Raw genomic sequence first — 26,545 nt, 5'->3', positions numbered from 1 at the left:
ATCTGACTTTATTAAACGATAACGTGTTGATGAAACGTTTTGCCTTCCAACATTAAAACGCAGCGATGTTTGTTGAATATGTGATTAGCGTTACAGCATCCAAGTGATTTGGTTCCGTGGGCAGCCTACTCCCTATGTTTTCTTGGTAGGGTGTAGGTGGGAACCAGCTGGCCACGGGGGACGAGTGCTCTCTGGATGCTGTCATTATCCTAAACATCAAGTAATGTAGTTCTGGCACGCAGCACATTTTGTGTCTCCGAATGATACTGAAAGAACTCTGCAGGCAATGGAAGAGAGGTGTTAAGATCCTTTATGGAGGCATAACTGGATGTACCACAGCTTAACAACTACTGCTTTGAATGTAGAAGTTATTCATAACTTAATTAAGGGAATGTTAGCTTGGAGTGTCATGAGACGGGTCGGTTATAAGGCCATCCTGTGTTACTCACAACATAAAAAGCAGCAACTGTTCAGTCGTATGTGACAGTCAAGACCGTGGTTCAGAGTGGGACTTGTTGAACTGTTAGCCAGAACTCAACAGATGCAGCAGAGGGAATGGACAACACACCTTCATACTGAAACGACTGAAGAGGTCAATTGTCAGCGTCTCCCAGAATGACATACATCACAAAACAACATAACGGTTGCAGCGCAGTGAGACATAACCGTCCTTCATCGTACAGTCGCAGTTTGGTTTAAGCAAGATAACTACTTTGTTAGGTTTTTGCCGAAGTCCCGCCCTTGTTAAATCCAGTCACTCTTCAGACTACGTCTCCTCACGTCCTCCTTTACAGCTGTAATAACCACTTCAGCAGCTAGAGGTCGCCACTTATGACCTCGGAATGGAGGGTGACAAAATATTGAACGGGGGATGCAGATTTAAACTTTATCAAACTGGTCAACACTACTAGTTTAAAGCAGTTGTATTAGAAATACTTGTAGTTATACGACTAGTACTAGTCTAGTACCAGCACTAGAAGAAGTTGTAATGTAATTTTAGATGTAATTTTACTCAAGTAAAAGTAGCAGTTACCATAGTATGGATTGAAATACTCTGACACAAATAAAATTCCTGAATTCGTACTTTCATCTAGTCAAAGTAAATAAAGTTGAAGTACAAACATGTTAGCGTCAATATATAACAAAAGTAAGAGTACTAAAAATAAAAGTAGTCATTATACATAATGAATCATAGATTATATTATTGGAGTATAATAATTTGATGTATTCATGTGTTCATCATTCAGTTAATGTTGCAGCTGGGCAACTTGTGATTGCCACTGAAGGATCGATACAGTTTTCCTTATTTTAACCTTTGATAATACATTTAGTTGTGGATTGTTTTTTGTTTGAATAATCGGGAGCTTCGAGTAACTAAAGTTATCAAATGTAGTGGCATTGGGAGTACAATATTTGCCTCTGATAAGCACAGTACTTGAGTGAATGTACTAAGTTACCTTCCACCACTGGAAACGCTCATAACAATTGTTGCAATGAACACTTGAGTGACTGGGATGAGGATCAATTGACAGCAGTAATAAGTGACCAAGCATAATCTATGTATCTAGGTCGATTTAATATAAAGTTTTATATACTTTATGTTACTTTCCACTGAGCATGTCTGTTGAGAGTATGTTACCAGCAGTCCACACATTCACTTGGCCCCAGTCCCAGTGACTGTGAGAATCCCTTAAGGCTACTTGGCCCTGATTTGACCTCACAAGTTTTATCCATCCAGGAACAGAGTCTTCGAGCACAGTCTGGTGAATATGGAGGGCCACTGCAGGTGACGCAACATATGGGGCTCAGTCGGTGCGGTTGGCAGTGTCCTCAGGCAGTAACCAAGCAACCAAGGACTAAGACTGAGCAAGAAATGTGGCTGTGCATCATGTAATGGATGGGACAAGCGGCAAAGTATGTGTGGGTAAATGGAGAGCCAGACAGCTGCAAACACAATCAGGCACTTAGACACGCACACACACACATCCACAGTGTGAGAGTGACAGCAACATAACAAACACACGGCTAGCCCCACACAAACATTCATAACCTTTCCCTTTCCCACACAGTGTTAGTAGAGACTCTGCCAGAGGCTCTTGCTCTCAGTTCTACACCACCGACTCCATCTTGACACAGAGATCAGAAAGTTGCCAGAAAGTAACCGGCAATTTACTCCTTGGTTAAACACTTGGAAGCCACGGAGCCCCATCACCAGCAGCAAATCCATCAGAGGGAAATAAACGCTGACAAAAGACAGGGGACAAGAAAGAAAGAAGGAAAGAGAGACAAGGAGAATACATCTAAACCTCTTGCTCAGACAACCTTACTGTCTCACTCCAGGGGGTGGAAATCCCCTGATGTGTATAATATGAAACAGCATTTTAATATTACAACCCCTTTGAACTCCTTTATTGCTATTAAAAGGTGCTGTTATGATGTTCCCCTCGCTGTCTCACCTGATTTCCACCATCCTCAATTTTTCTCTCATTTCCCGTCTTTTCATCTTTTCACTCCGGAGGTGTCTTTTGCCTCGCTCCCTCTCTCCATGTGGACATTTCTAGAGGCACAAGTAGTCATTCCTAGACAACAAAACAGGCTCAGTAAAAAGAAAAAAAGAAGGAAATGTTGATGCATTCATGTAGGTTAGATAAAAAGAAATCTTTGTGTCTGTTGGCACATTGTTGAAGTTTGTACTTCAGCCAGTGGACAGTCATCATTTGACTGCAAGAGCTCGTCTTCTAGGAGACCATTCGGTCGGCCTTTCAATGAATAGTATAATGATTTTTCCTCTTTAGGAACCTTATTGGCCACATACTCTAAACTGTATTTCCCAGACATTTCATTCAGGAGCTTCTGTAGCTTTCGCGCTCTTTAAAGTAACACCACGTATAAAAGCATTCGTCCAATGTTTCAACCCGGGAAAATACAGCTCAAGATGATGCAACAGGTGAAAGACAGACACACAAGCTGAAAGAGAATTAAAGTATAAAGAGGATGATTCAAACCCTCAGATTTAGAGAGAAAGTTTCTACTGATACTCATATCGTGTGGGTTAATCCTTCTTTACAAAAACACAGCCCAGTCACCAGGATATGATGTTAGCAGTTAACGTTTCTGCAAATCACAGGTATGCCAAAAGTTGACATAAGTAACAAAAGTGCCATGTCATATTCACATTACATGCTTATAAGCTGACTTACAAGCCACAAGACTTCCAAACAGGCTACCACTGTTAGAGTCAGTCGGAACATTTCCAGTCGCTTTCATAGCGATCGAAGCCGGCCATTTTTAACGGGTGGTCAGACTATTTCCAATTGTTTTTGTGGCAACCGAAACAGATATTTTAAACCAAACCATGTTTTCCCTAACCCTAAGTGGCTTTTGTGCCTAAAGAAATAGAAAAGTCAACATCATTTTTTTCTTTATTTTAGACCACATTCGTCAACTTTCAATCTCCACTGAATTGATCACTTACTGTGTATGTTTGTGATGGATGGCGATGAGGACCGTCCTGGGCGAGAAGATAACATACAATGTTTTTATTGAAATAACTTGTATTTTCCGTAGAGTTTCGCTATGGTTTTCGTTTGACCTCAGATTTACTGCATATACCACATGGACTGTTTTGAATTGGGTAGATGTGATCCCACCTGTTCACCATATGGTGCCTGCTGTGAGCTCAGTTGCTGAGACACAGATGATTTACAGGCAGAATTGGACGCCTCTATATAGAAAAACTGACCACAGCAGCTCAGTGAAAGTGCTGTCATACTGCTGCATCATCATCTTAAAAAGCTTGCGGACAAATAATATCACATACAGGGTCCAAAATGCAATTTGATGGCTTGCATTTTAGAGAACATTTATATTATGAGATGCAAAGAGATTGGCTTTGCAGTGGCTGTTGGTCTGAATAATGGAATATTGAGAGAGAGAGAGACTAGATAGTAAAGAGAGAGGGAGAGAGAGAAAGAGAGAGAGTGAGGCACAGAGACACACAAGGGTGATTATCTCTGCTGTGTAACACAGAGGATTGGACTCAAGATGAGCCTCTCCTCTGGCACAAATTTATCTATGTTGTCAGGTGTGCCTAGACGATTACCCACCATGCTGCGCTGCTCTGTGGCAACTCCCTCAGTGGGAGTCAAGTTCCTCGCACAAGACCAGAGCCAGGGAAAGAATGGCAGCCTATTACTCACAGCCTCGTCCGTATGTTCCCCTCACAAAGTCTGATGGACAACATAACCTTATCTATCGACTCATGCTCGGTCGCTGTTATTATCCCTTATTATCCACCCCTGTCAATTTGTTTTGATAGTGACTGGAAGGCTAAATGCTATTATGCTGACATACAGTATATGTATGCATAAAATGTGATAGGGGCAATAAAGGTTATAGCACCTTGGCCACTGCTGTTTGCAGCTGTTATGAAAGCACTTACCATGCTAGAGCATGTCTGCGTTAATAGTAAATTAGATTCATGAGAAATTATTGTGTGAATAATCCAGATTTCAACGGCTTTAGGATTTAAAGTAGAATTACAAAGGACGCATCTCTTCTTTGTCAAAGTAATTCATAGTGATGTTTTGAAGCAGCTCTTTAATTAAAGACGGGCTCAGTGTCAGATAATTCAAACTGTTTCAATAACGCATATTATTTAAGTTTTACATTTTGATGAGCCTACAGGTCATGTAGACAGAAAGTGAAAGTTTTAGGTCGACACATGATTTGTTTTTCTTCCTAAAATCAAAAACAGACATAAGTCTGTATTTTAAAAAAAAAGGAAACTAATATAACACTTTCTTGCACACTACAGAACTAGAACGTAGTCTGATTCCCTCTCATCACTTACAGGACTGAAATCCAATTTACCATTGCCCACTTTATGGCATGTTTTTATGTCAGAATTGGATTCTGCCTCAGGGAAAGTCAAATAGTTAAGCCTGAGGTGTCACTTTTATGCTCCGCTGTGCCTTTTACCTAAAGCCCTCGTGTAAGTCTATACAATCACCCTCGAAGCTGTCCGGGTTAAATTGAAGATAATAATCTACAGCCTTATTGATCTTTCCTCTCAACACGTTCCATATGGTGAGGTAGTGTTGATTTGTGGCTCCTCAGGTGCAGGAGATTAGAAATAGATCCCATTTCAATCTGTTACATAATCATATGATTTGCATTTGTCATTTAAAGTACTTTCTGAGATGAAACTTGTTAGCTCAATGATGACTCTGAGACCTATTGTGAATTAACAGTGTCGGGATGAAATATATAACGGCGCGTTTCAATCTTATTCCATTGGTCCCATGTCGTACATGATCAAGAGAATCTCCCTTGATTTACATCACATTCAAAGAGGATTTCATTTGCTTATTTATGTGTATGAAACATATTATGGGAATGGTGCAGCCATTAAACTTCATCGGTGTCTTGAGATGCAGAAGGAAGATAATTTCATCGCCTTGAAAGTCAACACGTCACTATCTTCTGTGTTCTTGAGGAGTTGTACCGGAACCTCATATGCTCTTCCGTCTCAAGTGACACTTTAACGGTTAAGAACTTGAAATATAATAAGCGCTTTGTTTCGGAGTGGAGAAGAACATAAAAGAACCTCCCACGATCTATTTTGTTCTTGTTTATTCACACAACACTCGACAACAATGTTCACAAAGCAAAGCACTGTCAGTCAAATCAGATCAGAGAGCCTTGTGAATCACTTAAATAAAGCGTATAAAGTGTATAAATGTATATTCTGGGTTCATATCAGGGCAGCCCTAAGTGGGCCACCAGATGTTCCTAGCTGAAAACCATTAAAAATGTTTGTGAATCGATGTTCATGCTGTTTTATTTTTTGTTTTTCCTCTTCTTCTTTTTTCTTCTGGACATATTTGTAGTGGTTAATATTAATACAAGCAATAATTTTGACTTGTAATGTCTTTGGGATGTCACCACGTTGTAAAACACTTTTATCCCACAACGACATGACATGCATTAGTCAGAGTTCAAAAACTACCTCTGTTATCTCTGGCCTATTGCTGCCACCGCTGTCCCAGAGAGTTTGATCCCTGCAGTGACACGCATCTCAGGAGGGGCCTGACAGGAGACCCCACAGGATTATCCAAACAATGCTAAAACTGGGACATAAGGATTAGCTTTGGCCCTGTAATCCCCAATGGAGTTCCCACCGCTGCTGTCACCAACCCCCCAAAAACCTCAAAGGCTCCTGCATTTACACATAGAGGTTTTGAAGATTTTGGGTACTAGTTTGGATACTCATGACTCTGTGCATAATAAATGGTCATCAGGCATGTTACATGTAGTTTTACAGTAGTGGTGCGTGTCCACAGGATCCGTCATTTCCATGCTTCCCATTCATTGTTCATGCAAGCAGCTGCGTAATGCATTCTGGTCAAGTCAGGTTGCATTTTTGCATTTCGTTGCTCCTCACTTGAATAAAGTTGAGGTGTAGGCTACTTTATTCAAATCAGGTGTGCTCAGCGTGACCGCCTCTAGAAACTCCCGAAAAAGCATAAAAACGAAACGTTGTCGATCTATTTCTCGCTGAAAATGTGTGCAGAAATACATTTCAATTAACTATTTTCATAATTTAGCAGAAAGTTTCCAAACGAGGCGCCATGTCGCTACATTTTGTAATCCCATGGATGGCGTTCGTCCAATGGAGTGTAGCCAGAAAATGTTAGCATGGTTGTAGGAGGGTGTATTGTCTGTCGGTCAAGCACGCAATGCCGGGAGGCAGAGCGACCTCTACCATCCAAAAACACCCCTGTGGACACTTACTATAATTACTTTGGGTGAAGTTTAACATTTTGCCAGAAATATTTGTGAAATTTATTTCATGGCACCCTGAAGACGAAAACCTAACATAGCCCTAACCCTAACCCATTTTTAAATGTGCTTATGTTCTTTCTCTTTCTATCTCTTTCCTCTCTTCTAAAAATGTTGATGTGTCTGTGCCTCTTTGAACTTCTGTAGTGATAAAAAAAAAAAAAACTAAAATGGTAAAACAGAAACCCAGGGTTACCACTCCAGGGCCCAGAGACCAATGGTTTACGCTCCCGGCTAACATCTGCTATACAAGATACAAGATGCTGGATTTTCTTTCATCCCTACTCTTGATTCCAAAACATTCAATTTCCTGTCTATCAAATTCTACCACAGTGCTGTGAATTGAACAGTCAACATCCATCATTGTTTCATGTGTCTTGTTTCCAGGATCACCACCACCGCTGCTTGTATGATGGACCTGAGAAGGTATCCACTGGATGAGCAAAACTGCACGCTGGAAATAGAGAGTTGTGAGTAATCCCTTTCGCTCTTCATCGGTTAGTCTCTTCTGTCATTTATTGATACGTCTTTCTTGTCAGAGTAAGTGTCTGTACCCTTACACACTGGCATAGCCTCCGCTTTGTTCAGTCAGCTGTCAGAAAGTATGTGTGACAGGGCCCGCGCTGGGCGCTAACAATTTATGTTCTACAGTAGTACAAGGATTTACCCAGAATTTTAATATTTTCAACCTAATCCTGCCCATCCAATTTACTGTATTTCCCTTGGCAAAAGTGAAAGCGTTCTTTCCCTCCTAAATATACCGGCAGCTGAGTTTGCTCCTAGAAAGAAAATATTCCATTTGTTCAGCCGTTCTTATTGCACAAAAATTGGTTCCAAGAAGAATTGTATTTTCCCACCACACTGGCAGACAGTGGGGATTTAGGTAAAATAGATTTAATCAGCCTCCGCTGTATTTTGATCCATTTCATCACAGTTTGGTGTGGATGATCCATTACTAACACCCATAGGACTGTTGTGTGTAATGTGCGCCGTCCATGGTGCTGCAGTGATAAATATTGCCAACGCTGTCCACTGCTGACAAGAACGTGCGAGCAGTACATCATAAGCGGTGTCCTAGGATTGCTGTGGCACCTTCCATTTAACCACAGAGCACGATCTGATGCTGCCATGCTGATGTCATAACAATGTTGCTCAAGGGTCGTCTTTGAAACTGACCGATCATGTTGTATTGTCATAGCTTTGAAACTCGTGGGAAAAAGACCAGAAAAATACACACATGGGAGAAGTTGCCCTTTCCAATGTGTTTAATGTAGTAGATTTTAAAACCTGTTTTCCTAAACCTACCCAAGTATTTTAGTTCTCTAAACCCAACCAAACAGTGACAGAAAACTGCAGAGAAAAGGAAAATAAAAAAGTGAACTGCTCAGCCACAATGGCTTGCTCCAGATGTAGTTTTCATCGCTGTTATGTAGGTTGAAATGATGATCCTAAAAAAAATATTACCGGTCCAATTTGTAAGAAACGACTAACCTCACCTAAAACCTGACTACAATCCCAGAAAGTAAGTATTTGACGAGTTTGGATTGAGACTCAAAAATCAACTTTTCTTACAAAGTGGACCTTTAATTATGATAATAACACCAACACGGCAATATCAGATGTACCTTTCACCACGGCGCCGCAACAAATCTCAATCTGCTGTAGGAGAAAACGATTCTTTGGCTGTCAATGTTTCTTGATTGGATACAATAAAGTTTATCATCCAGCCGAGGCAGGAAAGTTGTCTTTAGTCTCACCCAAGAAAATAGAAATGCAAACATGCCCATAAGATTGAAAGAAAAAAAAAATCACATTAATGGAGCATCAGTCAGTTGACAGAACAGTCAGTGCATAAATACCCATGGTGAACGGTTTGTTTCTTTGTCAGGGGTGTCCTGTAGTGCTTTCACATTTGGTACGATCGTTTCATTCTGTTCCAGAGTATGAACCGTACTCGAGACCAACTTTTCAAGCGGACCTGAGTACGATACACCTGGTTTTATTTAAGATTTGCGAGTTGTATTATTACCAGTGATGTTAAAAGTAACAAAAAGTCATACTTGAGTAAAAGTAAAGATATATGTAGTTCTTGAGTAAGATAGTACTTGAGTAAAAGTCTTAAAGTATCTGATATTAAAAGTACTTAAGTATCAAAAGTACAAGTAAAAGTAAATTACATTACTGTACACTATGGGTCGACCGATTATCAGAATCCATTTTGTTTTTTTGTTTGTTTTTTTATCTGATTGTTGTTAAAATAATTATAAAAAATCACTTTGGCTCTGATGCAGCCTGTAATCAGTAAAGTAACTGTAGTAGTAGTAGTGATAGAATTAGTAGTTGTTGTTGTATAGGCTGTTGTTAGTTTAGTGAAGTACAGTTTGGTAAAAGTGACCTAAAGCACTTGAGTAAAAGTAAATCTTATGTCATCAAATAAAGCAATTGAAAAAATGTTCTCCTTTGGCTCTGATGCACCGTGTAATGTATGTAATGTAACTGAAGTTATCAAATAAATGTAATAAGTACAATATTTGCCTCCAACATGTAGTGGAGTGGAAGTAACTATAATAATCACTATTATTCCTATAGTTTCTCCAAATTACTTCTATGAATGTCTTTTATCTTCACAGCTTCACTGTAAGACATGTCCCAACACAGCTGACAGGACTGATGCAAAAAAAAGAAACAATACAAAAAACCTAACCAGCTCAGTTGCTGCCACATTAGAGGAGTAATGAAAGCAGCAGTGAGGTAGAAGGGGTGAACTCGCCATTAATTTACCATCATGGAGGAAATGAAAGTTGTTTTCAAGCCAAGAGGATTAAACTTGCAGATGCTTAGTCAGAGCTCAACTGAATAACTGTAAATGCATCTGAATGTAGCTGCCATACAGAGATGGGGCTGAAGGGCGTCACGATCAATTGTGCAAGTGAGCTGGAAGGCCTGCAGCTGGTGATGGTGTACAAAGGGAAATAGAGCATAAGGAGCGAAGCAGGCGGTTTAAGAGTTTTTGTGAACTCGAGATTGCACAGTTAAAATAAACACTGACGTTTTTGCCTGATACTACCAGCAGTGTTCTTGTAGTAACAGTACCTGCTTTGAGAATTTTCACAATCCCATTGTTGTTATAAAGATATTACCTCCGTGATCGCCTTCACCAGCGATTTTCTCTCCTCTAAATGGAACTGTCTGGATGCAAGGCTAATGATGCACACAGCTCCATATCCACTTTACAAAATGTGCTGGACCCAGACACAGGCCATTTGTCCAGCAGCCTGCTGAGTGTGTGAGAGTGTGTTTACAGGAATGCATGAAGGCTCTGTTGTACAATAGTCAGCTAATGGACTAGAATGTGTTTTGCTTGGTGCATGATGTGCACATAAGGCTCTCCAACTGTACCGCCGTTGCATATTGCATTCCTTTTAAAAACTAGTTTGTTGATAGCAAATATTGAATCAAAACACACACTCTGTCCATCATTAATAGCAAATACGGAGGCCATCTGGGCTCCAGATAGTTAGGTTGGCAGGAGATATATTTTAAAAAATAGAAAACTTCCCTCGGAGAGGGATGTGAAATCAAGCTGTGGTGGATAAGTGGGAAAGAGATGTGGAGTGGGAGGAAAAACATTCTCGTGTGTGAGCTGTTCACAGCTGTCCAATTAAACTTGTTTTCCAACAGGTTTGACAAGGTGACCCCAGGCCAGCTTCCCCTGCTCCTTTACAGATGACAGTCGTTAGTCGGCATCAGAGCTACTTATCAAATCTCCACTAAAGACACTGACACTTGTCAGCACGGTAGTTTTTCCAGTGGCAAAGGGTGCCGCTTGTCTTTAACCCCCTTGAGAACCTGAGATTAGTCACCACTGCCCCCGGTGACCTGCTCACATTACAGGCCTGTGACAAGATGTTCCTCGGGTCTCTAAAATAAGAAACATGGATTGGGCAAACACTACATGTTTGGCGAAGCCTAGGTGATATTTATTCTTACTGATTTCCCCAAAGATATACATCTTTTAACGCTTTCAGTTTGAGGTGGGATGCAGGCATGGTGACAGTGTCAGGGATTCCTGGATAAAGGGTTAGTTTTCCCAAATCCAAAAGGGGTTTACGGCAAGGCACAATGTATTATGTTTGACACATTTTTAAATATTAAATCTAAAAAGAGAAAAAATCCGAGGCACTCTTCTGGCAAAAAGGTTAAAAAGGCTTTATTCAGGATGGCTATTTCATGCTGAGCTGCAACCCCCGCAAAAAAGAAAAAAAAAACGCCTTCTTCACAGAGAGCTTTGAATTCTTCTCTTTCTTGAACGTCTGTGTTCTCTACCAGAGAGCACCATGTTCACATTTTTTGTGAGCTTCGGAGCACTCTTGACTTTTTTTTACTGATATTGTTCAAATCTTTCTAGGATGTTTAATTTACATTCTGAGGCCGACACCTGAACAAATGTCCCTTCACAGATAAGTAAAAAGAACGATGACTTCAGTGCGTTTCTTGCTTGTGATACGTTTTCAAAAATCTGAAAGTGAAAATGTCCAAAAATCGGCGTCCGTATATCTGACTTCAATATTATTCTGGGTGATATGTCTGTAATGAGATATATTAACGGGAATTTCAATAAATATACTTCACAAATTATGTTTTCACGGTGCAAGAACAAATTGTTATCTTCTAGCTAGCTTGTCTCTTCTAGCTAGCTAACAAATGTTATGTGTTACAAAGTAAGTTAAATAACATTTACAGCCTTTTTCAAACCACAGTGTTAACTTGATATAGTAATACAAACATGTATTTATTTCAAGTATTAAATGATGAGATAATTCCCTTTAAAAGATACAGCCAGGCATGAAATAATGAGAAATTAATATAGGTCATTTTTGACATCCACCCCACAGCCCCGGGAACTGTGCTGTCATTTCTGTTGTCAACTCTCTGCGTCACTCTCAACACCACAACACTAATCTTTGACTCATGGTGACGTGTGAACCTGGTCATAGTCATGTCACCTCCATAAAAGGAGAGAGGTCCCTGCAATAGCAGTGACCACTGTTATTTTTATCATTCATTTCTCATTCTTGAGTCAAACATATGACACCCTAAATTTAGCATTCATACTCATACAGAGCAAAAAAAAAAGAGAAAGAAGGGAAAACATTTCCCCCTGCTCGTCTGGAGTTATAACCCTTGTGCCTCATTTTCTTAATCTTAAATTTAGAAACACCGCTGCTGCACATAAGGTCACAGACCAGGGAGAAATTAGAAAAGCACTGGAACAGTAATGTGCTCGTACTATCATTGACAGGATGACCTTCACGCTGACGCTATAAGACTGCTCACTTGTCATCTATAGCTTCTTAAGAGCAAAAACGGCCTAATAAGACCTAATTGGGAAAATGCCTCTGGTACAACGATGGGACGTGTCGCTGCGAGTGTTGCCTCATACTGTGCAGGGTCCATTTTAAACCACTTGTTTGAACATAGGTCAGGGTTAGATGGTAGGCAGAGTGATTGAAGGAGACATTTTGCTGTTTATAAAGGCCTCACAACGCAGCTGGTCACGAGCACCCCAAACACACATCATTCTCTGTTAATTTGTTGACAGGCTTATTCCCACCAAGTTTAACACACACTGACTAGGGAGCAGTAATTGCAGCTATGTGTGCGCTTGCGTTGCCTAGATGTGGGTGTTAAATAAGTTAGGTTCTCTCTTTTATTTCAAGAGTTGAGGGCCTCCCGGAGCAGCAGTATGAATGGGTTCTCTGCTGGTTTGGACTGTCTTAGATCGAGTGTTGCCTCCAGTGACTCCACTTATGCTTCCATCCCTCTTTTTTTGCCACTCTGTGTTTGGCCCTTCCTTTCTCTTCAAATTTTCTCTCTGTTGGCTTCTTTCCAGCAAGTGTTATTGCTCCAACATTTCCCAGTATCCTTGGTATTGAGCCGCCGAGTGACGCCTGTGATTTAATATGCTTTGACAGGTCGTATATAGCGTCCAAGAACTTTCATTTATGGATTAAGCTTTCATCCCTTTCAGCTGACCTTTTCTAATTAGTTTAAGTTAAATTGCTGACCCTGGTTTAATTAGCAACTTTTAATCACGTAATAACAAGCTGTTTCACCGCGGCGGTCGCTGCATCAGCAGGGTTCAGGGATGGTGTCGACGTATTGTTTTCAAATCTACAAGAAAGTATTAATTATTATGAATTTCCCAATTCACACATTTCAGTCACTTGTTGAATTAAAGGTGATTGAATAAATACCGCAAACACGTCTCAGGCCACACGGGATATTATAGTTGTACTGAGCTTGGAGAGAGCAGCATCAGGTGTCTTTCATTTAGTTTCCATTTTAAACTCCAAAGTTCATTATACCCACAGTTTTTGCCTTTTTGCCAACCAGTTACCCTTTGTATCTGGACCATTTTATTCTCATTCTCATCATTGATGCATTGACAAGAATCATGCTCCGTATGCTCATCCAACAGGTTCTCACTCCCAAATCATCACATTTAGCAGCTTGGTCAATGCCCTTACGCTTCAAACTATGACGCACTTCCTAACTCTTGAACTTCACTTTTGCACTTGAATGGCTCTGTGGTCAAGTTACCAATAATCTTTGAATGAAACGTCAGGTTACGCCTTCAAAATAAAGGCTCTGCGGTCAAGTAGCAATGTTAGGAAATATACAATGTCATTGTATATTATTGCGCCAAGGACATTGTGATATACAATGTCTGCTTGGACAAAATAAAGTGTAATGACATACATTACATATTATGCATTTTGGATTGATACGTGATGTCACTCAAACATTTACGTATGTTCACTTACTTACATACAATAATTAAAACAAATTGCTCTTCACTCCTCGTCACAAACTGGAAGGGAACCCCCGTCTCCACAGGAGAAAGTCCTATGAACAACCCACCCAATCTTCTCTTTTAGCTGTTTTTCGCTCTTCATAGTACTACACTATAGCTCACTTCATGAAGTGATGCTACAGGGGTACCTACAGCGTCATACCTCAAAGCATACGGCTACTGACCAGGCCGCTGGATGTGACACACTGGGAGTAAGAACGGCCTGGCTCGTCATTTATAGCATGTTTGAAATTAATGAGAGTGAAGGGAAGAGAAAAATAGAAAACCTAATTCTTACAGTGGTCGGGATGGAGAGGTGTAAATGATTCATTCTGGATAGCCCAGAGTCCCACCCTGCCTGTGACTGATGCTTTGGTGGATTCACAAATTGCTTTCCCATATTTTGGGTTGCAAGAATAATGAATAAAGGATGAGAAAGATTAACAAATAATTCTATAAACACTGTGTGATCTAATGCCTGGCTGACACTGGGGACTGCAGTTTGTGTTTTGTTCCCTTACAATCATCAACCATTTTGATCATGACTAATCGTAACCAAGTAGTTTTAGTTAGCAAAAATAAACCAAACCTTTACTATAGAGGTGTTCAAACTTGCAAACCCACATATAAATGAATATGGGTCAATTTAGAGGATGCTGCCTCATTTAAAGAGCTGTACGCGTTGTTTGGCAGAGGAAAACTTAACGGGGATGTTGTAGGAAGCAGCAGGAGTCTATACAAAGAGGTGGCATTTATCAAAGAGAAAGTAAGGAAACTGAGGGAACAAACAGGTCCTGGCAAGTTAAATAAAAATAGCTTAAGCTGAAGAAAAAAAAAAAAAAACACAACAAACAAAGCTCAGCAAGCTGCCACCTGCTCCCCCACCACTGACTGGTGACAGGCATTTTATCTTCTCAGCCTCACTTAACTGGAACCTACCACCTGCTCAGGTAACCACAGGGATTTCTCAGTCACCGCTGACATCACCATTTACTTACGGGCACACACTTACATCCATAAGTGCACCGACTTTAAAAGAAAGTCGTTTTACTGCAGAGCAATTTTACCACTCATCCAACAACTTAAAGAGTCCCTGTGGGGTTTTCTTGTAAACAGACATAAGTTAAATATACAGGACGTGTTGCTCACCATCAAGCATCAAGCTTTCTGTAACATGTCTAATGCTTTTCCTTTCTCATAAAACACCTACTTTTCTATGTATTTAGAATTCAGCATTATATACATCCATGTTTACCAGCTTGCAGTCTTCTTCTTACCTGTCTTACCATGTTTGCAGTTTGGTTAGGTTTAGGCACTAAAACTACTTAGTTAGGTTTAGGAAAACATCATGGTTTGACTTGAAATAACTATGTTACATAAATTACTCCAGTAACAAACTCACCTACGTTACGTACGTAGCTTCAGTTATGTTATGTACATGATGTCATTTAACTATTTTAGTAAGTTATGATAACTCACTGTTGACTTTTGCTTAACAACAGCGGTCTCCTGGGTGAACGTCCTGTGCTTATTTGACCCACCTCGCCCTCCCTAACCTCCTCCCTATGCAGACTTCTCGCTTTTTATACTACTTCACTTGACTTCCTCCTTTGCTGCCGTAATAATTACTATGCCATAATAATTACTATGAACTCATTTTTTAAGTTCAAAACGGGAACCTACTCATAGCAAAATTGCTCTCTAGCACTACAGACTGTACAATGAACCGTCTAAGAGTATTGATGATACAAAAACGTTTTCACTTACCCAAATAATGTCGAACGTGGCTAATGACAACCCCACCGTAAAGGTGGTCCCCTCAACGAATCATAACAGGGTTTAAGACCTGAGGTATGCATTTATGTTTCAAGATATGTCCTGGACCAAGATAATGATAGAAAACACAGGGTAAGGCCAGAGCGTGGAAAGAGAAATTCTACGTCTAGTCGAAGAAAATCTCACTGCTCGCTCCCGGTTTATCATTCGGGGAGAGCATCGAGACAGTGTGTTGACTCTCCGCTCATAACTCAACTTTGTGTTAGCTTATCTATAAACAGAGGCCATAACAAAGATAGATACAGGTGATAAAATTTACTACACTCTGGATATGAATACAATGCGTTATGAAAGGTGAGGAAAATATTGCTTCGCTCCTCAGACTGCTCTGCTGTCTGTAATACTGCTCTGACTTCATAACAAGAAGACACTGCGGATGCTGGCTTGTTTGTATTATGAGGCAAGACTTGACTTTCATACCGCGCTACCTTAAATCTCACATTCAGCTGTATTGGATAAGAGTTGGATTTATAATGCAAGCGTGTCACCCTGCGTTTGTTTTGTTACTACTTGCTCGGCATCTCCATAATGCATGCGTAATCCAGGACTAGTAGGCCACACAAGATTTCACCTCAGTGCAAGGAAATACCATTCATTGCATTATTGAACAGGGTTTAACCCCAGATGTTCTGGGTCAATGTTACGGCAATGCAGATTACCTTGTACAATATATACAGTGCTTTATAGTAGCTCTACCTTCGCGGGAAGCTGTAGTAGAAGATGTAAGATTGACTTCACGAGTACGGCAGCTGTGCACCTTTTCAATAAATCATAACGGGAGTAGGGTCACTCAGCCGTTAAACTCTGAATACTACCACTGATGCATTTTTTTCCCCCTGATTGGCTGTTTTAGCCTGAGCGTAGGTGTGACTGTAGATGGCTCTTTAGGAGAAATGAGGACACAATTGGATTCACTGCAACATTCTGATCCTCACAAATGCTAGAACAGATAAGGACATGCCTGTTTATTTCCGTATATGCACAGAGAGGGGAGTAAAATGCGCATTACGTCTGTTATTTCACACAGTTGTGGTGCGCTCACAATGAAACTATCATTTCATTACAGCACTTCTACCGAGTAATAGTTACATTTTCTGCACCAGCGATCCACATCATATGGACAGAGCCACTTCCACTGTCTATCTCCTCTCCAGTATCTGTGCCCATCAGAACCCATTTTTAGAAACTTGCACACATCCTCTGGGGTGTGAACGGTTTCTTACACATGGGCTTGCACAGCTTATTTATTTAACTTTATCTTCAGATGTTCTGTCCCAGTCCAGGCATGCAGTTGGCTGCAGCTTGCTGTGTACCGCAAAAGTTTGAAGACGTTTTTTAATTGGACACCAGGAATAACATTAAAGTCGCTTTGAAGTGCGTGGAATCAAAAATTCATCTGAGACATATTTAAGAGTGGAGTAGCCTCCACAGCTCACAGGGGAGAAGGAGAGGAGAGGAGTGATTTGATGGTGTTTGCGTGTCCATGCAATCATGTATGTGTTATTATGTTATTATGCATGTGCCTGCCTGTGTCTGTGAACATGTGTTGTACTGATGCACCGCAAATTGTGGTCTATTAATATGCATTTAACGGAAATGCATTAGCTCCTGTAAACTCTGCCATGTTTCCCAAACCATGCATGATGAAACCTGCAAGTCCGGCTCAGTTGAACTTTTTTAGTGGACACAGTTTCAGTATGTACTCACACTCACAACCCAACTGCCAGAATAAGTGTTAACAAAGTATGTTTCTGCAAAACCACGGATAACTTTAAACTTAATGTTTGTTTAAAAATACCCGGCCACCGTGAAAACAACTGGAAATGTTCCCAGATCTCCTTGAAAAAGCACCGGGTGTTGTCACCACTAAAACAGGCTGGAGATGGTCAGCCTTCCTGTAAAAAGTAGTCGGCCTCGGTCATCACAAAAACAGTTGGAAATCTCCCCACAGAGTCGGGACTCTTTAGTAACGCCACCACCATCCGCTCCACCTCCCGATGTGAATGTCAGCTAACGAGCGTGGTACAAATGTCAACCGTGGACGAACGGTATCTGTGGTTTGTAGAAACTGCTAAAATTATATCCAACCGACTGGGCTGCACACTCGCCTTCAATTTTTGTTCCTGGACTAAATGCTTTTCTGATGTTAGCCGCATGCATTCAAAATTCTCAATTTTACTGTTTGTGGTGAATCAATTGTCTGCCTGTTATGACACCTCTTGAATTTAAAGTCCTGTTCTCCCCTGAGGTTTGTAAACATTGCAATCCCTAAAACTATTTAAAAAATGATTACAGGTATATGATGTTTTATAGCCCCATTCAAAAGTTTAAAAAAGATCTTTGTTATTCATGATTATGTTTTGCCCAGAGCAATATCAAAGCCAGTGTTTTATCTCCCTCTAAAATCCTAACCCTAACCCTTTGCCCATTAAAACAAATCAACTGAGACATTATTTCATAAGCTTGATAAAAAGGCCTGGAGTCAGATTTGGTCAGGGAGATATGCCAGAGTCCCAGTTAAATAGCTTTAGTATTGTATTGCTATCTCCTCTGATGCTATCATGAACAATTTCATTTATTTTTGGCCTGCCAACGCTCCCAGACTTTGGAATCCATGAGAGAAGTCTTTGTGCTCGCGTAAAATACATATTTTCACACTCATATTTCCTTTTTTTTCCTGAAAGGAAGAGTTTGCATGTCATGCTACTGAGGAATCAAGGAACTAATTTCCCCCTCTCATCGTTGATAGATATGCTGTGGACTAACACTGTCTTGTCTGTGATGTATGGCAGATTATGTCTTTATTTCTCTTCCATTTTTCACTTTCACTGTCGCAACTCCTTTCAGTTAATTTTATGCAGGATGGTAATCAGGATGATCTTTCTGTGCCAAACGCTGTGATGTAATAATGTCAGTATGAAAATTAAAGTGATGCAGAATTGCAAAGTCAGCCTCAATGAAGTAGAAACAATGGAGTTAAGTGGACCGGGTAGCTGAACAATCAATAATATGAGGATCGGATCGAATCATTGACTCTGATGTGAGTACGGTTAGCACAAAGGCATTCACTACTCTTTATTGAAAGTTTGTATTCACAGGTCTGGGTGTAACTGTTGTGTGTTTGCAGTTGCTTATGACTTAAATAATCGTGTAAAAGTCATGGTAGTCACTCCTGGCAATTTGCAAATACACCCCATGTACCACAAACACAACTGGAGATTGTCCCGAGGTCGCCTTAAGATATCCAGTGCTTCCTAATGCCAAAACGCAGCGGTCCACACAAAAAATATCTGCTGGTTTCACAGATGTTAAAACGCAGTCTTGAACTGCGGTCAGTGGCTTGGCAGTTTTCTTGACTGTTACTCCACCATGAATGTGATGTGACACATTTTGAATGGTACGTAGCCAATGACACGTACAAATGTGAACCTATCAGAGGTTTACAGGAACGCTTACACATTACACCAACAGTTTATGGCAATCTGCCTGCTAGATCCTAAGAAGCTGACATTTTTGCTTAATGTGGGACAACAGGGAAGCTCACGAGTTGTGCAAAATGGAAGGGGTTCATCCTCAAGGGAGAACGATTGTTGTAAATTTCATGACAAGCCACCTCACATTGTGATATATCCTGTGTACAAGCTGAAACTTGACCCTGGTGGTGGCACAAAATCATGGGGTCACCAATAAAAATGAGCTTTCAGTCGCCGGCGGTGATAAGCTGGGAGTGAACTTTAAATTTTGAATTTCAAGTAGAGGAGGTTATTCAGTCACAGTTTGATCATTTCAGAAATGTATCCGAAATTAAGTTATTCCTGTCTGCCCCTGACCTGACCTGCCTTTATTTCATCCCATCCCGACTAATATAATTTCCTTATACTCTGCACTTAGTAGAGAAGCACTTAATCAGCTGCAGTTGGTTCAAAATGCAGTTGCCAGGCCTTTTACTGGAACTGAGAGAAGACAACGCATTAATCTCATTTTACCATCCCTCCTTTGGCTACTTATTGCCTCTGGAATACATTTTGAGATTTCTATTGATTACGTCTTATGTGAGGTGATGATGCCGATGATGATGTGATATGACTACCAAAACTATACCATACGAATGTTTTTGAAATACCTTAGTTTTGAGAGAAAAGAAAGACAGTGCACACACTAAACTCAGCTTTTGTCCTGAGGAACAAGAGATGTCAGAGTGTGAGGGTGTTGAAAGCAGCCACTGAGGAGTCTGCTTCAATAATTCAGAGCAACTAAATAGGTCACACAAGTATTAATTAAGCAGAGCAGGGTATGGGGGAGGGAGAGGAAGAAGAAGAGGGGACGTTGAGTGAAAGATAGATGGACACGGAGGAGTCGTTAGGACGGAGAAATAACTGAGAGGAGAGAAGGAGAGGGGTGTAATCGAATGGAAAAAGCGATGGGAGAAAGGGAGATAAAAATGGAACAAGTTAGAGAAGGTAAGAGGGGGAGAAAAAGGAGACCAGAGGAGGAAGGAGGTATGGTATACAGCTCATATTGTATGCAGTAATCAATGAAACAGCGTGGGAGTTCCCCTGTAAATTGTGCTGTCAAACATGCTTTCATTCCTCATCCTGCCCGGCTCCGTCATCACCGGTATCCCACACACACACACACACACACACACACACACACACACACACACACACACACACACACACACACACACTACACATAATACTCACGCAAATCAAACATGTTAATTCACTTTCTAGCTGCTAAATCTCCCCATCATCAACATTTCAGAAGAGTAATGGCCACACGATATAAAGCAAAAAAAAGACAGTCAACTTCCACGAATGCCATCAAATAATTCACTCACGCAAACTCAACTTACATGCATCCAAATCCCCGTTGCAGCAAACACGCAGCCAGAACAACTGTTGCTACCATCACGAATGATTATTATGTTGCATGTTGAGTTCCTAAAAAAAACAAACAATCCAGAGTATTGTTTAATCCATTTCCCGCTGTTACCTAAAATCCAAATATTACACATGCACATCAGTTATATGATATTATATAAGACCGCTATATTCAGTTGTTTGTCTTGAGGCAGCAAAATGGTATTACAAGTCTTGGCCTCTTGCCTCTCTGCTGAGCAAGTTTACACTTGGATACACTTGTCATGATGAGCTGTCAGAACTCTGAGATAATCTTGCGCTGCTAGCTCGCTGTGTGCAAAATATAGCATCCTAACTGTGTTGCAGTATGACAGTATTAGCTTTGTGTCACAACCCCTTTGTAGGCTTCAATACTGCTTTTTTCTTTATAGCAGCCACTGTTTATTTTCATGATGGCTTCAATACTATTGAAAGTGGAATTCAAACACACATAGGTTGACATGGTAATACTAAATGCCTTTTAGCTTATTTTTACTTTGCAAATTGCTTTTTTAAAAGGGGCACTGTGTAGTTTTGGAGAAGAAATTCAAACTCTTTACATGATTGATGAGGTAGTAAAACAAACTTATTTTTCCATAACTGAATGAACAAGCTGTTCTCAGAGGAAAATAAGGTCCTAGAAAAACAGTTTGAAGCTGGTCAGTATAAAAAGAAATCTGTCAATTAAGATCTTTCACTTCTGATTAAAACTTCTTCCCCAAACTTACATAGTCAACATATTTTGCTTTTATTTTTGATGCTTACTTGAACATTTCTACATACTTTTAAGTTAGAAAAACACATACATTTTGACATAGTATCCATTGCTGCAGCACCTCTATTCAGTCTCAATCTGACTGTCTCTTAAAAGCCAGTTTTACTTCTTGTCTAATGGTAAACTTTCTTTCGAAAGAAGAAAATGGGCGTGTGGTTAATATTTCCAACACCATCACAACCAGACTGCTGCTCTAGGAAAATCGACATCATGGATAGCGGCAGCATGGATATTAGTAGGGACAATGATAGCATGGATATTAGCAGGGATAGCAATAGCATAAGATCTTCTTTGGTATCGAGCATGGGCAAACTGTTACCTGCGCTGTACATATAGGCCTGCTGCTACTAGACAACTTCACTGCTGAACGTTTCCTCTGCTCCGATCGACAACACCTGTGTGCTCTGATCGCAGCCACATTTTGTAACTTTGAGCACAAAATTAAGTTATTTGTCGAAAAATCTTGGGCAAACATTGCAGTTGGTCAGTTCTCACAGGCCTTTCAACTCGACCGCCCACCGTTTTTTAATGCATCAACTCCGCTGGTGTTCTTGAACCCGCGGCTATGCCGTGACCTCACAACCTTACAGAATTCCACACGGTGCATTAGCCGGCACAGTTTCTGAATGTGGTCTGCGAGCACTTCTCTGTGGTTTGAGCCTTTTCGATACTTTCACAGCACTTATATACCGCCTAGACCTTTTTTATAATCAGACAAGACATGGAAATCTCACTTTCTACAATATGGGGCTTTTAATTAAGTTTCCCAATGTTTTAGCTCGGCTTTAGTTGTGAGCTGCCTTTTTAAAAACGTGCCCGAACCCCATCTGTCCCCTGTCTCTCCTCGTCTTCTCAGCCCCCTTCCTCTCCTCTCTCTGAGACAAATACTCTTCTGCCCTGAAGTCAGCAGACATGACAACTGCACCAGAGCAGACAGTAGGCAGTAGATTATGCAAGAGCCAAGTTTCATGGTCTAATGAAGATTTTCTCTTTTTTTTTAACAGTGCTTGTCTTGAGCTATAACTACAGAGCGCCACGTTACTCAATCATTTAACGCTCCTGCCCACTGGCCGCTTTGCTGTCCATGTCTCCACTGATTCGGCCAAAATGAGAGCAAAAGACCGAGTTGATTTGGTTCAGATTAATATTAATGGACATGCTTCGTGTCCCTTTGCAGATTTTACTGGGTTTTAGTGATGGAAGTGGATGCCAAGCTTGGTTATTTAATCATCCTTGCTCTGGGTAATTAATAATTGAGTTGCTCATGGGACAAAACATAATAAAGTTGACTCATACAGTATATATTTAGTCCATATATGAGGGGTTCCCTTAGCTGCTATGTGGAATGTTATGTCCTCAACTTTGATTTCATAATTTATAGTTTTAACAGGCTTTTTCATAATTGAGTCATTGTCAGGAATACAGTACCAAGACATCGTGTGCCTTAGTCATGGGAACCTCAGACGTAGATGCTGAGGTGCACTTAAAGAAGGCATGGAGCTGGTGTGGAGCTGCCAAGTGGCCCACTACAAACTGTGGGTGTACGGGGCCACTGAATGTGAACTGTGTGAGAACTTATGAATAAAGGTTTTACAAAAAATTTTAAGTCACCGCCAAACTTTTCTCCACAGCGTGTTTGGGCTTATGTCACGCATCAGTCAAGAGCATGCGAGTAGATATGCATATAAAAAAATGATAATTGTAATAATAATAGTCTGCTGGTACTGATACTTTTCAAAGCACAAAGAAAGTTTTGAACCACTCAGAGTAATTATAATTTTGTATTTTCTGTTAGTTTTATTTTTATTTCATTTTCATTTCATTTTTCTTTTGGTGGGCTGAAAACCTTGGAATCACCCAAATCAATGCCAGATTCCATTCATCCTCACCGGTTTTGCACGTCTGTGAATATGCAGGATGCAAGTAGAAGTAGCAAACAAGAAAATGTATTCACACTGTAAATGCATTTAGACAAAATGTAAGTGTGATGAAAGAGTCATCGTTCTTTGTGGATAACCTCATTTTTTAGACTAAAGACATATTAATGATGCACAATGCGAACATGATCAAGTGCCAAGTGATGAATTAACTGGACTGCACGGGCTCCAGATGGGACATGATTATGAACATATATACAGACCATTAACAATCCTCAGTAATTCCTGTTCTCTGTGCCCTGGGTCAGATGGTTACACTACAGATGACATTGAGTTCTACTGGCGAGGAGGAGACAATGCTGTGACGGGGGTGGACAAGATCGAGCTGCCGCAGTTCTCCATTGTGGATCATAAGCTCATCTCCAAGAATGTCGTCTTCTCCACAGGTAATGGCACCGAGCGGGCTGAAATTCATGAATCACACAGTCATAAAAGAGAGCAATTAATGCTTTGAGTTAGTTGAGTGTACAGGCTCGAGCACCAGCACGACACAATGCAATCCAGTATCATCAGATCTAAAAATAAAGTGTAAGTTAAAGCATGTATTTTTGTTCACACACGCACAGTTAGCTTTTATTATGTTGCCTTTATTTCCATTAAAACAAGCCTTTTAATTATTTTCTGTCTCTTAGGGGTTATTACACTTCATTATCATTATGCCGCTGCAAAGAGGGCAAAATATTGACTCATTTCATTGTTTGCACTTAATGGCATGAAAATAGCATCCGCTCATTTCCAGCAAATGCAAAATGTTATGTAAATGTACGAACCTGCAAACAAACCTTCGAATGAAACGCCGTCCTGTGAGACAGAAGACACCATGACTTATTTAACAGCAATAAACAAAAAGAATGCTGTCTGATGCAATGAAATATTCATCTCCTCTGCATCTTCATATTCATGAATATGTCATCCAGGCAAGCAAATGTAAGCGGGACATGCTGAATGTAGTTTCCTGGCTACTGTATTGATTGAGAGCAGGACATTAATGCAAAAAAAAGAGCGTAGAGGCTCCAGCCAATGAGAGCGCTCGTTCTGTCTGCAGGGGTCACACAATCCACACAAGCCCATTCATACCAGAATGCTTCCTGATGAATGTGCGGTGCTTGTATGCGTGTGTTTGTGTTTGTTTCCCATTAACATGCAAGTCTACTCAAGTGTGTCCCTGCAGTGCGCCTTATTTTATTACAGAGATATGTTAGACGGGGGGGGATTCCCTTATAATGTGCTGCCTATTGTGATTTGGATGGGAGCGACCTGGGGGTCACTCAGAGATGCAAACGTCAGCAGAAGCGCCCCGGGCATTTATCCATACAAGTGTCATGTTTTACTCCAAGGATGCACAATGTCATTGTTGTTCTTATGAATAATAAATATTCGGCGCTCCACCTCAGTCCAGTCATTTTCCAAGCCGAGTTGTTTCCCTCTCTTCATGAAGAAATAATTCAGTGGTTCTCTCGGCGGCTCGTGCTCGCTGTAGCTAACTGAAACAGCAGATCTAAGTGGTGAAATGCCAAGAGGAGCTGCGGCTGGTGGATTGTTGGTGCTTTCATTAAACAGGCCTAATCTTCCTCCCTCGCCCCTCATCTGTTACTTCATGACTTTCCAATAATACACTGTATATTTGCAGTGTGTTCTAGCTCTTCAGTTGTAATGCGACGCAAACCAAAATACAGCCAAGTCCCTGAGGAGAGAAATATGTGAGCTGATAAAATTTGCCCTGCTGTGGGCTTATTTCAAATAGAGCAGAGATAAGCAATAAATAAATAAATAAATAAATGAATAAGGGGAGTGGGGGGGTTCAACAGACAAACCATCAAACCTCTTGCACCAACACTTTAGAACAGGTAATTCTGGAGAGCGCTGATGCTCCAGTTCAGCAGAGATAACAAAAAATATGAGTTTTTTCAGAGAGACTATACAAAGGACGGGTCTGAGTGGTCCACACCCAGCTGCTTTATATTCTGATGATTTACAGGATAGAGGTATAAATGTTGATAAAAGCTTGCTGATAAAAATTGCTGAAGGAGCGCAGTCTACATTATAGGATACCATCAGAAATCATACGCGATTGTAGCACTGAAGTCGCTGATTTACCCGTCAACCTGAAGAAAACAACAACAAAATTAAACGTCAATAATGAAATAAATAATCAGTCGGTTGTTTTGGTCATTTACTGGCTTATTTCTATTCGCCTGGACACATCGGGTAATTTGAAACTCAGGCTCTGGGAAACTATACTGTGGATATCTATGGAATTCATTGATTAACCAAAATATTTTCTTATGATTTCTGAGGCTTCTTACAGGAAAACCTTTTGATTGCAATTTTAAAATAATAAATGTTTATATTCAGTAGTAAAGGAAGAGGAAGTGTTGTTATCCTGCCTCAAAAAAGGACCACGCTGGAGGTTTACACATTGTATTTCCTTTTATGTACATGATTTATAGAAGCACAAAATGTCTGACTTCAACACCAGAACCTGGCATCCTTACCCCATTTCCACCAACAGTCATATAAGGCTGCTTTTTACTCACCAAAACAAACCTTAAAAAGTATGATTTAACATCTAAATGTTGGATCCTGGATACCTGGCAGCTGCAGCAAATATTGTGGAAATGCATCGCCTAAGACTTGCTATTTTTTCTTCCCCTGTCCCGTCTCTGCAGGTGCTTACCCTCGTCTGTCCCTGAGTTTTAAGCTGAAGAGAAACATCGGGTACTTCATCCTGCAGACGTACATGCCTTCTATACTTATCACCATCCTCTCCTGGGTCTCTTTCTGGATCAACTATGACGCCTCTGCTGCCAGAGTGGCTCTAGGTGAGACTGGCGATACAAATATATACAGATAGGCAGGGCAGGGCGGGACACTTAGAAGGAGATTGCACTGGCACTGAAATAGACTGACCGGGGAAATCCAAGGGAAGGCAGTTCAGAGAGTCTTTTTACACAGCTTCACCTCCGAACAGTCACATCATTCACTTGAAGAGCAAATAAAGACAGAGAACATTGAGGGTGGCAAGTTGAGGACTAAAAAAAAGATCTGTTACTTGAACACAGAATATACTCTGAACAGAAAAATAATTAGTTTGTATAAGACCTGCTTGACCCATGTACTGTACATATTGCATCCACTTTTCCTACACTGTTCATTATTACAGATTGACTTTTCAGTGTTGTGAAGGCATATTTTTTTTTGCTTTAGTTTCATTAAGAATTTATTAAATAAATGATTAAATCCTGAACTTTGTTCCTTCATAAATTCATAAATGATAGAGAAAGAAGCAGGATACCACTGTGCTGATCCACAGCTACCGTTTCACTTCTTTTACAATCACTGTGAGTGTTAACAGGGTCAAATATCCGTCCCAGTAGAACAAATGTTGCTGTGT

General features: G+C 40.5%; 1 protein-coding gene across 1 annotated transcript in view; it reads left to right on the top strand.

Moving 5' to 3' along the window:
- gabrb2b (gamma-aminobutyric acid type A receptor subunit beta2b) overlaps nt 1-26,545 on the top strand; it is a 71,500-nt gene that overhangs the window by 34,708 nt on the left and 10,247 nt on the right. Inside the window, exons 5-7 of the mRNA XM_084373670.1 lie at nt 7,231-7,313; nt 23,400-23,537; nt 25,821-25,973. Of these exons, the coding sequence (XP_084229796.1) occupies nt 7,231-7,313; nt 23,400-23,537; nt 25,821-25,973 (374 nt within the window). The remainder of the gene's footprint in view (nt 1-7,230; nt 7,314-23,399; nt 23,538-25,820; nt 25,974-26,545) is intronic.

The sequence above is a fragment of the Pagrus pagrus genome (genome assembly GCF_965226575.1).
Source record: "Pagrus pagrus genome assembly, chromosome: 14".
Taxonomy (NCBI): domain Eukaryota; kingdom Metazoa; phylum Chordata; class Actinopteri; order Spariformes; family Sparidae; genus Pagrus; species Pagrus pagrus.
This window is presented reverse-complemented; position numbering and strand designations above follow the sequence as displayed.